General features: G+C 39.0%; 1 protein-coding gene across 1 annotated transcript; it reads left to right on the forward strand.

Moving 5' to 3' along the window:
- The first annotated feature begins 3,398 nt into the window (after positions 1 to 3,398).
- Positions 3,399 to 12,414, forward strand: LOC135072619 (tumor protein D54). Its single transcript, XM_063966621.1, has 6 exons — positions 3,399 to 4,101; positions 6,164 to 6,330; positions 8,284 to 8,387; positions 8,621 to 8,680; positions 9,659 to 9,821; positions 10,968 to 12,414. The coding sequence occupies exons 1-6, from the start codon at positions 3,723 to 3,725 to the stop codon at positions 11,085 to 11,087; spliced, it is 993 nt and encodes a 330-aa protein (XP_063822691.1). The 5' UTR covers positions 3,399 to 3,722; the 3' UTR covers positions 11,088 to 12,414.
- The last annotated feature ends 1,990 nt before the right edge of the window (positions 12,415 to 14,404 follow it).

A 14,404-nucleotide genomic window follows, 5' to 3' on the forward strand; every position in this document is an offset into this window, starting at 1 on the left:
ACATTATTTTAATAGAATATCAATGTTAATTTATACAATAAAATATTTGTACTCATTATAAAAATTGACAATAAAAAAATCATGACTTAATTTCTTGTTAGTATGATGCTCGTTCACATACATTTTGTGTTTTGGTGAGGGAGTCGGGGATTTAATTTGTACTAGAAAAAATTTTCAAATAGATAATGTTTAACCCAGTTGTTACGGATATCCCTTTTTCCTTACGATTCCTGTGATTTTGCATATATCGGCTATTTAATGCATCAAGGCAACAGGAAAAATACAAAAAAAAATTTTGGTCTTACGGAAACGCTGGAAAATGGTGTTTGATATACGGAACGCTAGTAATATGTACGGCCACTTAAGCACTTGTATGAACTTAGAGATAATACCTACTCTTTGCGACTTGCGTAAGTTATTAAAGTATTTGCATAAAATATGTAATATTCATTAATAAAAAAATAATTAGAGTTAAATTTATTATTTTTCAAATTTAATTCCAGTAGTGTGAACTGTATATTTTATGCCCTAAACATTTTCTGGGATAAAGGGTAATACCTATTATATTTCTTGCAAAAAACATTGCATTTGTATCAAAGCTTGAGTTTCATAAAAACTGTGTGTTGTGACTGAATTTGAGATGTTAAAATACTTCTTCTCTGTTTATGTGGCGAAGAAAATATCTTGGTTTTGACAGTTGACGCAATTTTCAATGCATTTGAAGCAACTGTAACCACACTAAATCATCTCATTTACCAACAATAATTATAATTTCTTCATATCTTCAAACATGACTGACCCTGTCTAGAGCATAATTGGCTATCTAAGCTAACGGGATGCAGTCTCTTCTTCTCATCATCACTGGATGAAGAATTCTCTAGTGATTTCTACGTGGGCTCTCATTTGTAATCCAGGCAAATCTATAGACACTTTATTTTTATCCCCAGAGTTCTCTTTGGTTATGTCACCATTACATTTTCCGGATTTTCCGACGGGAAAATTGTGATTGAGTTAGGGATACACTCATCTTCATTTTTTTCCAGTTCTTCAATGATTTCATTTAAAGGAAAGGGCCTCGAAGGCAGGCGCTAAAACAACAAAATACCGCAGTTCATATTACTAGCGTTCCTTATACGGATCACTAAGTTTAACGTTGAATTAGTAACAGTTAATATAAAAATGTTTATAATTATGTTATCGATTTACAAAAAGTGGGCTACAAATTTTCATATTTCGGCAAGAAATACTTTAGAATAAATACTTATCATGTTTGTATTCACCTTGAAAAAGTCATCGTAAAATTTACGAAAACAACAAAACGCTTACGATTGAAATGTGACACCCAATGGAGAACAGAACACTTCTGATGGACAAAGGGACCCCACAGAAATCGTTTAACATAAACAATGTTATCAGAAACCACCCTCATTGTTTATAATAATTTAATTTTTATGTTGATCCGTATATCAAACGCTAGTAACAAGTGGGTTAAATAAACTTGCCCAACTAAAAAATAAATAAATAATGAAATTTATGAATGTTGCAGGAAACTATTGATTCTTGCTGTTTAGATTTTGCCATAATACTGACATGTGTTTCTTTTTTTACTTGTTACCTCATAATATTTTATATTTTTTATCCTTAACCTAGTGGCCCTATTACTCAATTTTAAAATGATGTGCAAGAGGTTTTCTAATATGATTGAGTTGTGGGAAAAAAAAAACATTTGTTTAAAAAAACATCTGTTTCTATATTTCTTTACAGATTTATATGAGTAAAACTTCAATTTTATTAATCAGCTTCAGCATTAGTCACACAAGATTAGATAGAATAGATAAATATGACTTGTTCATTGGTGATATTTATGGGTATTGTGCAAAGCCATAAGGGAAAAAAATTCTAAATATAAAACTGAAAAATACATGGCTGAATTGACCCATACGGCGACTAACGTCTCATGCGGCGGGTGACTCAATATCGCAATGTGGGTTGACTCTGTAATTCTGTGATCTGCATGCGTCTACAGGCAATGATTCAATGCAGTCTTAGTCTTAACGCACCAGGTCTACCTATGGACAATATGGACTGGGGATCAGGCTATGTGAGACTCAAACCTTCGCGCGTACTTTCAGGCTAGTTTTACTGAAAAAATAATTATTATTGGTGACTGGAAAACCCCAAATAGGTGACCGCCGCTCATCTGACCTGACACCCTAAGAAAGTTCCAGGTAGAACCAGTATAACTAGAGTAGGGATTTCCTAACTTTTTTGAGACGCGCCCCCTTTCGACAAAAGAAATATCCGCGCCCCCCATCCTCCAGTCCAGAGTATTTATTGGTCGTATCGAGCAGTCTGGAATGTATTTTCTCAGCGGTCGCAGGATTTTAATACTTACTACACAGATGGCCCGCGCCCCTCTTTAAAAGTCTTAGCGCTTCCCCCCACTTTGGGAACTCCTGAACTAGAGCATCTTCCATAGGCATCTAGGCAGTTGCAATTTCCGCACTTCTTCTCTAAGCGTTCTAGAGCTCTAGGCTCGAGGCTCTAATTAGATAAGGTATATCCTTGGATATCATTTCAAATCTATCTTAAAAAAACGGGGCTTTTATTCCTGTGAAAATATTTATGTTATTTTGAGATTGCAGACAATACTTTCGCCCGTATTTCCTTTGTCTCCTGTTTTAAAAATTACTTACACTACTTTGAAAATACCAGCTTCGAATTGCCTTACTTTGCAAATGCAAAGATATTTCCAAATGACAGTTACGGCATCAACATAATGGCCAACAAAAACGAAGTAAAAAACGAAAAAGTAAATTGCAGCTTTGATGTGGCAAGCTGGCAAAGATGTTTTGCTCAACTGGTAATGAACCTTTCACGCCGTATCTCGCAATCGCAACACCAGGAAATCTAAGTCTGTAAGTGGCTGTCGGTCATGTACGTAATAAATATACCTTTAAGACCGAGAAAAAGGCTATTATCATCATGGCACTCTAATAATAATCAAATTGTCCGTGAACGTGACTCATAAAAAGCAGGTATTCTGTTACCGATATTTTTTGCCCTGTTTTAACTAGTCTGGATGACGTAATTCTTTTGGTTCTATCCAACATGAGAGCCACGCGCCTGTTTCGTTTGCCGCAGGCGCTGTCAATAAACTTAAGGCGTACAAGGTGAGCTTGTGTTGTTTTGTTCCTCGCTTCACGGTCAAAACCGGCATATCCTCCACGTATGCGACATAATTATTTTACTAAAATCTGCACTTTGGGAAATGTTCTGGATTGTTCATTATACGAGTGTTTCGTTTAGAGGTCAAAATCATATTGAAAATATTAAAAACTATAGCTCGCATGATGGTTGGTGAAAGTGGCGAGCACGAGCACTCGGGCAACGGCGCGAGACGGGCGCGGGCGGGTGTGCGGCCCGACGTGGCGGAAGACCCGATCCATTGCGCGCCGGCTGCGCACACATTGATGCCGCCCGTGCTCGACGCCTTGCCAAAGTCGCGTTATGTTTTTCAAAGTGACAGTACTTTCCTAGAAACTATCATGTAACACTAATTGCATCTGGAGATATAAGTGATCTCATTATTGTTTTGTTTCTGATGCGAATGGGTGATGATATTGTCTCGTGCTTCGAAGAGCCTATTGTAGTGATTCCAACGCAAACATCCGAAATATGTTACATTTTCGCGGTAGACGAGGCAGATAGTGGATAGGGGTATGGCGAGCGATGGGGCGTCGAGCGGCGGCATGGAGCCAGCGAGCTTGGAGTACATGGAGGACCCTTACTTTGTGCCGCCGGACGACGAGTCAACGCCGAGCTTCGACGTGGCCGTGGACGAGTTGGACGAAGTCGAGGAGATAGCCAACTGGCCACACGATGACCCCGAGGCAGATTGGCGCGCGTTGCCCGATCTTGTGGACTCCGGATTGTGCATAGAGACAGAGTTTTACATGGACAATCGGCGCCGACGACTAAGAATATTTCGAAAAAAAATGCGAGAAGTCCGAGTAACGTTCCAAGATTTATCTAAGCCGTATCTTGCCAAAGTTTCCAGTCACACAAACTACAAGAAGTTTTTAGGTATCACTCTCGGAGGTTAGTTCCTATGAATATGATAAAACTGTTTATTTGATTTTTGCCCGAACCATGTTTTTATATTAAACGGAAAAGATTGCCGAGATTGTACCAACCCGGCAGCGCGGCGGTCTTAATAATCATCGCCTTCCAGAAATTCCAAAAGAAGAGCTTTCAATTAATTTTACAATCCGTTGCTCATGATAACATTACATAAATCGAACATCCAATAGATTGTCTTTCTGGCAAAATTAAAATAAGTTACCCAGCACAATGTTTCTGACCTGTTCTCTCAAACTTGCTACAGCAATTTTTTATACATAGCCGATAATACTTTTTTTTGTCATAGCTTCTGAAGTTCTGACATCCCAACATAGCTCTATTTAAAATGTATCAGCCCATATAGGGTCCTTCTAAGGACCCTGTATGTTTGTTGTCGTGACTCTACCTACATAAGTCGCTCTAAACGCACTGTATTATCGAAATAACCATTTTTGACATCTCTCTTAACTAATATACTTTTCATCACTTGAGGTTCATTAATAATTCAAACAATACGGTAATAAAAATACAGAAGAAAAATATTATATTCGTACAATAATGTTCGCGATGTTTTTCTGGCAGATAAGAAGTACAAAATGTAAGCTTTTAATTTAGAGTACATAGCACAAATTACCTACTAATAATCTCGTTAACCCATTTTTAGCTAAGCTTGCTTGTATTAGGAATAGGTTCCACGGGGACCTAACTCTAACCAAGGACCCTCGAATTGGCAATCCGATGCCGACAGTTTTAGACGCCTTGCTATGTATGGGCTCCTTCTTTCAAAGATTTCAGGAGAACATCTGTTGTAATAGATAAAGGTATAAACAGTAAATTACCTTTTTTAAAACGGTATCATTGTTCGTTTCTTCACGTAGCTTAGCTAAAGTCGGCATAACATACAAGGACTGAAGCTTTGAGTGAAAGTTTTTTTTAAAAGGGCGCGGAGTCTTGCACTTTACATTCGCAAAAAATAACGGTGTCACGTCATACTGTTGTTGAAATTAATTTATTTCTGCTGTTCAAGAAACACCAAATTATAAATAAGACACATGGGAATAGCGTAGTTTTAGTAGAAAGAAATGTCAGTAATCGACCAGACAAAGGATTAAACAAAGTTTTACTTGTGCTACATTTAGACTTTCAGACAATGTGAATGTACAATTACAAAATAACGCGAGCGGTGTCCTTGGCGGTAGTGACCTGCCCTCTAGGCAAAGTAACATTCCTGACCCAGAAGAGCGAAGTAGTTATGTACAAGAAAGACATAGCAAAGCGATTACGAAATTGCGTCAATTTTAATTCGAGATCGTAACCAAAATACGAATACGAGCGTACAAAATAGTAGTTGTAGCCGACTTCAAGTTCAACCACTACTACATTGTCTAGCTAGACTCTAGACTGTTTAATCGCACTGATCATCAAATGATCAAACAGTTGATTTGATGTTAGACGACTTTTTTTGCAAATTCCTTAATTACCTACCTGTTGTTAGAATCCAATATTTACACTATACGTCCTCATTATGTTGTTCATTCATTAAATGTTAATATAGATCGATAAAGCCGCTGATTAACTGATACAATGAATTGCGAATTTGCGACGATAAAATTAATTAATGTTTTAAACACATTCAATAACTAATAATACGAATCCAAATTATAATCACTATGAATAGAGAACGTCCGAAAGAGAGTAGAGTTAGAGTAGAATTATTGTATGATACAGAAACCCATAAGAATCAACCTCAATCGTCTTTGCTTTTGAGTAATAAAAAACTTGATGGGTACCTAAACCTAAATGTTTTTGAACTAAAATAGAGAAACACGGGTCTCAACGCGACATTTTTATATGAGTTACATAATGTACTCACGTCTTGACGTTTCGGCCGCTACGCTTGGTCACAAGCAGACTCTTGTCTGCTCTTACTTGCTTGTAAGTACATTATGTAACGCATATAAAAATATTTTAGTTCTTCTTCTTTTCGTGTCGACAACAAACCTTTAGTTGAAAAGTATAAAATGTAATGTTTTTGTTAAAGCTGAAGAAGCGATGGCAGCGACGGGCGCCGCCGGCGACGCGCAGACGCCCGACGAGCTGGTGGGGCTGACGCCCGAGCAGGCTGAGCAGCTGCGCGCCGAGTGGAGCCGCGAGCTCGCGCGCGTCGAGGACGAGATCGCCACGCTGCGCACCGTACTGCAGAGCAAGGTGAGCTAACATAAGCGAACGTCAATATTGTAATAAAATTTGTATCCTTTGGCCTCTTGATCTGGTCTGGATCTGGACCTGATGCAGCGGCAAATGGAGCAACTCTTCATTGACTGAACCTGTAAACAATGGTTCCGCCGCACACCGTCCCGTAGAGCAAGGTAAGTTAACAAAATGGTCCTTTTTGTTCCTTAAATGACACAAATGAGATCTAACAAATTCCTGCCGTGTGGAGGTGTCAAGACGCCCGACTGACGCCCGCTGGTGGGGCTGACGCCCGAGCAGGCCAAGCAGCTGCGCACCGTACTTCAGAGCAAGGTGAGCTACTGAATGAAACAGAAGGAGATCTTACAACTCCCCGCTATGTGGAGCTGCCAACTGGCCCGCGTCAAGACACTCGTAGAGCTGATGAGATTGACGCCCGAGCAGGCCGAGCAGCTGCGCGCCGAGTGGAGCCGCGAGCTCGCGCGCGTCGAGGACGAGATCGCCACGCTGCGCACCGTACTGCAGAGCAAGGTGAGCTAACAAAACATTCCTCAAACTGAGGCAAAAGGCCGCCCGAGACACCCGACGAGGTGGTCTGGAGTTGGAACTGGCTGACGCCCGAGCAACTGCGCGCCGAATGGTGCCGCGAGCTCGCCCGCGTCGCGAGGACGAGATCGCCACGGCGCCGCTAACCGTACTGCAGAGCAAGGAGAACTAACTAAAGCCTGGTCCGTGAGCACGTACATTGGACAAAATTCTACGTGCTCACGGACCAGGTTTAGCATATTCTAGTCCTTTAGATCTCTTTCCCTAATCGACCTAATGGACTGGCAGGTGAAAAGGTTCGGCCAAACCAACGCGATCAGCCGGCGTGCAGCGATGGCGATCAATGCATTTAAGTCTGGTCGCCATTGCTGCACGCCGGTTGATCGCGTTGGTTTGGCCGAACCTGAGCAGCTGCGCGCCGAGTGGAGCCGCAAGCCCGCGCGCGTCGAGGACGAGATCAAAACATTCCTCATACTGAGGCAAAAGGAGATCTAACAACTTCTTGCTATGTGGAGGTGATAACTCGCCTGCAAGTGGAAGTGCCAATACGCTCGCGTATAGGACGAGATTGTCACGCTGCGCACCGTACTGCAGAGCAAGGTGAGCTAACATAAGCAAACGTCAATATTGTAGCCTAGCCTTTGGTCCCTTGATCTGGTCGACCTGATGCAGCGGCAAATGGAGCAACTCTTCACTGACCGGACCTGTAAACAATGGCTCCGCCGCACACCGTCCCGTAGAGCAAGGTAAGTTAACAAAATGGTCCTTTTTGTTCCTTAAATGACACAAACGGAGATCTAACAAATTCCTGCCGTGTGGAGGTGTCAACTCACCCGTGTCAAGACACCCGAAGAACTGGTGAGATTGACGCCCGAGCGGTGGAGCAGCTGTACGCCGAGTGGCGAGTGTAAACAACTCCGTGTGGAGTAGAGTCGCAGACTGCGACTCATCGCAGACCAAATACCGCTGACCACAGAGCAAGGTGAACGAAATAGAGTTGTCTTTTGTATTCCACAAGAGATGAAATGATATTCCTCAACCTATTGAACACTTCGAAGCCTTGGACTGTCAAGGCTGTCTTGGACCCTCGGTGTCTACGCCAAGAAAATAATAACAAATTGACAGCAACTTCGAATTGAATTTGAATTCATACAAACTGGTTGAACTCTAAAAAAAGTCGCCCGGAACATCATAATACAAGCTTCAAGTATATGGTAATTAGTGTTGTCGGGCGAATACAATACATAAATTATGTAAAGAACAATCTACAAATGTACTCAATTTTTTACAACGTTAATTCCCAGTTAATTATCCCCTTGTCAGTGAAAGCCCACTACTTATTCGCATTGGTTGTCTATTGATAGTTGTGTACGAACTTGTTTTTTTTAGTTCTTAACTTTATTTCGTTGTGTTTTTCGGCAGATTCGTCAAAGTTCCGAACTCAAACGAAAACTTGGCATTACAGTGTGGAAAGAAATTACTGAAGATGTTAATCAGGGTTTGAAAAATGTTAAGGAAAGCCAAGTGTAAGTATACATATTTGGATTTGTATTGCAAATGCATAAGACTTATAATATAGTTGCATATTTATGTTAAGTATTATTAGATTCTCTAGATTTAGAGGATTAGAAATATTTAGGCCAGGTGTTGGTGCAATGTGTGTCGCTTTCTTGCATCGATTTTGCTTGCGCTTGGTAGAAAGATCATAGAATGGTGGCGTGCAATTTTAGTTTCTTTTCATTTCACTTTTGATTTGTAGCTATCAGTCGATAGAAACACGCGTGGCCACACTTACACAGGCTGTGACAGAATCACCAATGTAAGTAAACTTGACATTGTGGAGGTCTTAACACTTTGTACATAATGCCTTTGTTTTAGAAATTAACAAAGCCAGTTTAGTAAGTTACGGCCGCGGTCAGAAAATATTTATATACCACCTTGAGCATGCATGCATTTGTATCACAAGGTCGATATGCTAGTTATAAATATGATGCGCATGTGTTAAACTTGATATAAACAAATGAGTTTTACCATTTAAAAGTCATTAGTTTTTTTCCTAGTTTTTTGTTATAATAAATATCTAACAACAGAAATATGACAATTTCACAATTCACATAGCATAGTATTATAAATGTTTTAATAATGAAAAATATTTTCTGACAGCGACTACGTCGGTAATTTCATAATTATGAGATTTTAAGTTTTATCAAAAGTTTATCCAAGATTTGTTTTTTTATTGTTGTAATGCAACATGCCTATCAAAATTATCAAAAGTCCACTAAAGGTTTCATGCTTGACTTAAAACGGAATGCTGAGTTTTCTGCATGGTAGTTCACATAATATCCTGTAGTACAGCAAAATTGCCGTTTGGATAGAATAGCACATTTATTTTATACAACTAATACCATACTTCGCTTCAACTGTAAAGACATTCTGATGCCGTCGTGTAAGTGATGATGGATGATTGATGAGTTAAAAATGTTTGTAGACTAATGGGGAAAAGAAATTATTAATGGCTATAAAATATTTTAAACCCAAAATAGAAGAAAAAAAACAACAATAAAAACAAAATTAAAATTAGTAGTTACAGATATAATGCGTAACTGAGTCGGTGCCTGGGCATAGAAATCTGAAGGAGATATTAAGTCTTCTGACGTTTGACGTCACTAAAATACTCTTTCGTGCTGCTCCCATGCCTTAGGCATTGAGCCATTGACTCAGTTACGCACTATACCTTAGTTTATTCTATGTCACTTCTTGAAAATAACTGTTGACAAAAATACTTTTCGCCATCCAGATACCAAAAAACTGAATCTGTGATAAAATCGACGGCGGAGAAGACGACCTCGATACTGGGCGGCATCACGGCCGGCGTGTCGCACAAGCTCGGCCAGATGCGCAACTCCGACTCCTTCCGCTCCATCGAGGAGCGCGTCGGCTCCGCTTATGAAAACGTTAAGGTGAGCTGCGTTTTGTGTTTACTGAAAACACTATTTGAGCGAAAAAATAGAGAGGGAAAACCGTCGGACAATCGTGCCAAGTTACTGTTCGTCATGATACGGTTAAACCACCAACTAGTGTTACGAACGTGCCATAGTTTGTCGTAATTGCCATATACTGTTTACATGAGCCATGATACAAATCTCGCGATGTAAACGTTTTACCATAGATTGTCGTCAATCGTCATCGCCATAGACAGTTTTCATAAGAGCAATGATACGAATCTCGCGATGTAAACGTTTTACAGAGACCAGTCCAAAACGCATCGTGTGATGTTTTTTCGCTCAATGAAAGTTTACTGTCTTCGAGCGTAACACATACACAAAGAATGATCTTCATTATTGTAAATTGTCACCAAAAAGGATATTTTATTATTTGCCTGCCAATCTGGAAATCATTTGGTAGGCCAGGCCTATCTTCAGCAGTGGCTGAAATTAAGATGAGGATGATGAATGTGCCCGGCATACGAAACTTTCCCTATTTTAAGTTTGCATTAGCATGTGTATAACCAAATGTTATTGTTCTTACTCTCATCATCATCTCAGTCATTGGACGTCCACTGCTGAACATAGGCCATCCCGAATGCTTTCCATGTTGCCCGGTTGGTAGCGGCCTGCGTCTAGCGCCTTCCTGCTACCTTTATGATGTCGTCGGTCCCATTTTCTTAATCTAGTTAGTGGTAAAAGCTTCCACAGACCAAACGCGGGTCAGAAGCAGTGCGGGTCAGTTGCAGCGCGGCTGAGGCACACTGAAAGCAGCGCAGTTTCAAAGCAGTTGCAACGCGGGCGGTTGTCAAAAATTTAAATATTCGAAAACCGCTTTCAACGCGCTGCTACCGCCCTGCGTCCGGTGTGTCATGCTAATATGGCCGCCATAGTAATACAACAGCGCGGGCCCGCGTTCGCGCCGCTTCTGTCCCGCACCCGCGCCGCCTCGTTTGTCGTTCGGCAGTTGCAGTGCGGCGCGGTTTCTTGTATTACAACCTGCGCGGGCCCGCATTCAAACTGCGCTGCTACTGCCCCGCGTTGGGTCTGCCCAAGCCTTAAATAAACATTGCTAAAAAACCTCAAATCTCGTTCTTACCTTTCATTTTATCGTGTCCGCAGGGTAAAGTAGCCTCGCGGTCCAACTCGACACAGAGCTTCGACGAGGCGCTGCGCGACGCCAGCCGCGCGGCCAGCGGCGCCACCTCGCCCACCATCCCCGAGAACAAGCCGCTGCCCTAGGCCGCGCCCACGCAGGGACGGGACGTTACACGAGCAACGAGCAACTGAAATAACGCAAAACTTTCATTCGATTTGAATTTTTAACAGACTTCAAAAAATAAGTTTCACTTATTGGAGTATGTTTTTTGAACATAAATTTTTTTTTTCTATCATACCGTGTCTAAAAGTTCGGTTCAGTAATTTAAACAAAAATGTATAGTCTTATGTGCTGACGACTGTAAGCTCCAGCTATAGCAATGTGTGCTTGCGTTATTTGAGGCATGATCAAAGAGAATAGACAAATATTCACTATTTAAACCGTAATTTGTATATTGTATGTATGTATATAGTTAATAATAAATGTATCTGAGCTTTTGCGATATTTCAGCTACACGTTGTATACTTACAGTTTCATTTATCCGACCACTGTATTTGTCGAAATAACCCCTTCTAGAACTGTATCGCGACTGTGTATCGATGTTAGGTATTAACTTATGTTGTTTGGGGTTACGCGACAGCTCTTGTCTTTAGACAATAAATATCAAAACTCATCTAAAATCACTTTAATTATCAAGAAATTAACTTATTATTATTTTTAGACTTTTGAGTGCATTCCCAAAAGACAAAATTGTATATTTCTGTTATTAGGGGAAGAAAGGGTAGAAATACTTGTGTCGTCTGTTAAAATGATATGATTGGCGGTCAAGGAAAGGTACAATATGCAAACTTCATTCGTTGTTATATAAATTAATATAATTGTGTTGAAGATGAAAGCCTCCTTTACTTCAATTTAAATCTACTGTGGCGTGGTTGCACTATAAAAGTTTTCAATTTTGCAACGCTTCATGTTTTTACTTTTTCACAAATGTTCGTCTGAATAAGCATTCCAAAATTATTTTTCACACTAGCTAGACGGTTTGTATTATGAAGTGGCACTTAAGTCTGACTAAAAATTGACATTCTTTTTCACTGCGTTGTTCAAAACGGAATACTCCTGATAAATCAATCAACAGGACCGCTATCCTGTATAAGTTAAAGGGGAAAAATAAATGCTGTTAAACAATTCCTTGAATGTGTATAAATTGGGCTCTCTGTCACAGTCATGGTGAATAGAGCAGAAGTAACATTGCAGACAAAGGTCCATCACTTTTATATTAATATTACACATGTTGTAACCTTGTTGTGTAGCAAAATGTGTGTGTATAAGACACTATAACTTGCCGATGCCTGTTAGGTCCATGGAAAAATGATATTTTTATAAGATGCTTAGCTTTCCTTTACTTGATAAATGTTTTCACTATTTACATTAATTACCTTTGAAGATGGTAAATAAATTTATGTATTAAAATGTTTGTATTATTCATACTTTCTTTATGCTAAGTTCAAATGAATGAGTACTTACGCGCATAATATATCTCATTAAAGAGTTAAGGCGTGATTTTGTTACCTTGTTTGTGACACGCATCCATCTGAAGTTAGCTTAACTCCCATTCCCTTATAAAACAAAAACTTTACCATCAGGGTATAGATTTTTGTAGCAAAACTAACCTTACACTAAAATCAAGCCAACAAATCTTAGTTTCGTATAAAACGGTAGATGTACCTATACCGAATCATTCTTTCCACTTGACACCACCCTAGTGATGTCTAGAACTAATAGTCTAGAAACGCGTTTTTGACAAACAGTGCCCCGATTACGCTAAATTTTTAACATCTTCAATACAGAAGCGCGTCTGTATTGGAGACGTTTAAAAATTTGCGTAATCGGGGCCCAGCTCCCAATTCATTATTTTAAGTTATATTTTATAGGTTCATTATATAAGTATAGTAAGCGCCCCCTACTGCGGTACCTACCTATAAGGCTTTACGACATTTTATTTAAAAATAACGAAGCATGATATCAGTATGAAAGCTTTTGTATGGTGAACTTTAGTCTTTTGACAGTAACTACAATTTGAACTTTATTTAATATTAATTGTTTTGTGGACCTCTTGTTTGGACCCTGTTTCGTGATGAAATTTTGCTCTGTTTCCCTATTTCGGGATAAGTTTTTATACATCGAGTTAGGATATTTTATTATTGGTTACGGGACTATTCCCACCACTGCAACTCTTGTGTAGGATCTACAGCTTTACCGCCACAAAAACTCAACCAATGAAGGTCATGTTTGTCCCGGGGGAAAGTTAAACTGTCATGGGACCCGCAACGAAATTAATCAGAAGAACATAGGAGTTCGAAATTAAGGTTCGACTTATTATTGGTTAAAGGTTTTTTTTTTAAATTACCTAATTAATAATTAAAAAAACCATATCAACAACTAAGCAACTTTGGTGAGTTGTTCTGATTACGCCCGGGATGGATGCTATTACACAAAATGTATGGATTTTACGCTAGTAGGTAAAAATCTATTTTTTTGTATGTAACATCACTAATAGTCGGTGGTGGCGTTTTGGTGGTGTCGAGGAATGATTGTACCGAATTCAAATACATTGCATTTTACAAGCATTTTAGTTTTTTTACCTTTTAAAGTAGTTTTGTTGCTAAATCCCGTTATTGAGATAAAGCATTTTTGTATTATCACAGAACAAAATGTTCTATTTTTTTACTATTGGCTAAACAGACTAACAAAAGAGACTAAAGTAAATAACACGCTGTACTCAAAGCTCATGTAGATTTATTGAGATTATTGAGAACAAACAAACGATTGCTTTAGATTTGAGATAATTCCTTGTCAAAAAATAAAAAATAGCTGGTGGTGCCTCAATACTTACATTTTATTGCAGAACTTAAAAAGTAGGTACTTTTTTGTGCAATGTAGTTGAATGTGTCAGTCTAAAATTCATTTTGATCGAATCTTATGACTGGTATTTACCTATATCCAAGTTTATCCAACATTAAAAATTAAACTAATACTTTTAAGTGAAAAAAGAAAACCTAAATAGGGTTAAAAATATAACTAAATACTTATTTTATTTTCAAAGATGTATTTTGCAGAATCTAGTTTTACAAGAATATAATTAATGTTGAACATTTACAGGCTCAATATCATTCACAGGATTGTATGAGGCGGATTAATATTTCTATGGTCTTATTACTCCTAGTAGACAACAACATCTGTGATACATACAGATTTATTTAATATAACATTAAACAATTCAATGAAATGGGAATCTTAGCATAAGAAGGAATCAAATCAAGAGAGAACAGGACAGAGGAAACAAATTGGCCTGAGATATTTTTCGCGAGTTCTAAATTAAAACTAAAATATACACTACAATCAACTTGGATAATTTTGAACATAAAACAATGAATATAGGTACACACATTTCCAAATCAAT

This window comes from Ostrinia nubilalis, chromosome 1, assembly GCF_963855985.1.
Source record: "Ostrinia nubilalis chromosome 1, ilOstNubi1.1, whole genome shotgun sequence".
Classification (NCBI taxonomy): domain Eukaryota; kingdom Metazoa; phylum Arthropoda; class Insecta; order Lepidoptera; family Crambidae; genus Ostrinia; species Ostrinia nubilalis.

Bases quoted from the DNA above. Each gene is read 5' to 3' on its own strand.
- LOC135072619 (XM_063966621.1), top strand. From the start codon at position 3,723: ATGGCGAGCGATGGGGCGTCGAGCGGCGGCATGGAGCCAGCGAGCTTG. The intron at 6,331-8,283 runs GTGAGCTAACAT...GTTTTTCGGCAG, and splicing joins GCACCGTACTGCAGAGCAAG to ATTCGTCAAAGTTCCGAACT. The intron at 8,388-8,620 runs GTAAGTATACAT...TTTGATTTGTAG, and splicing joins AATGTTAAGGAAAGCCAAGT to CTATCAGTCGATAGAAACAC.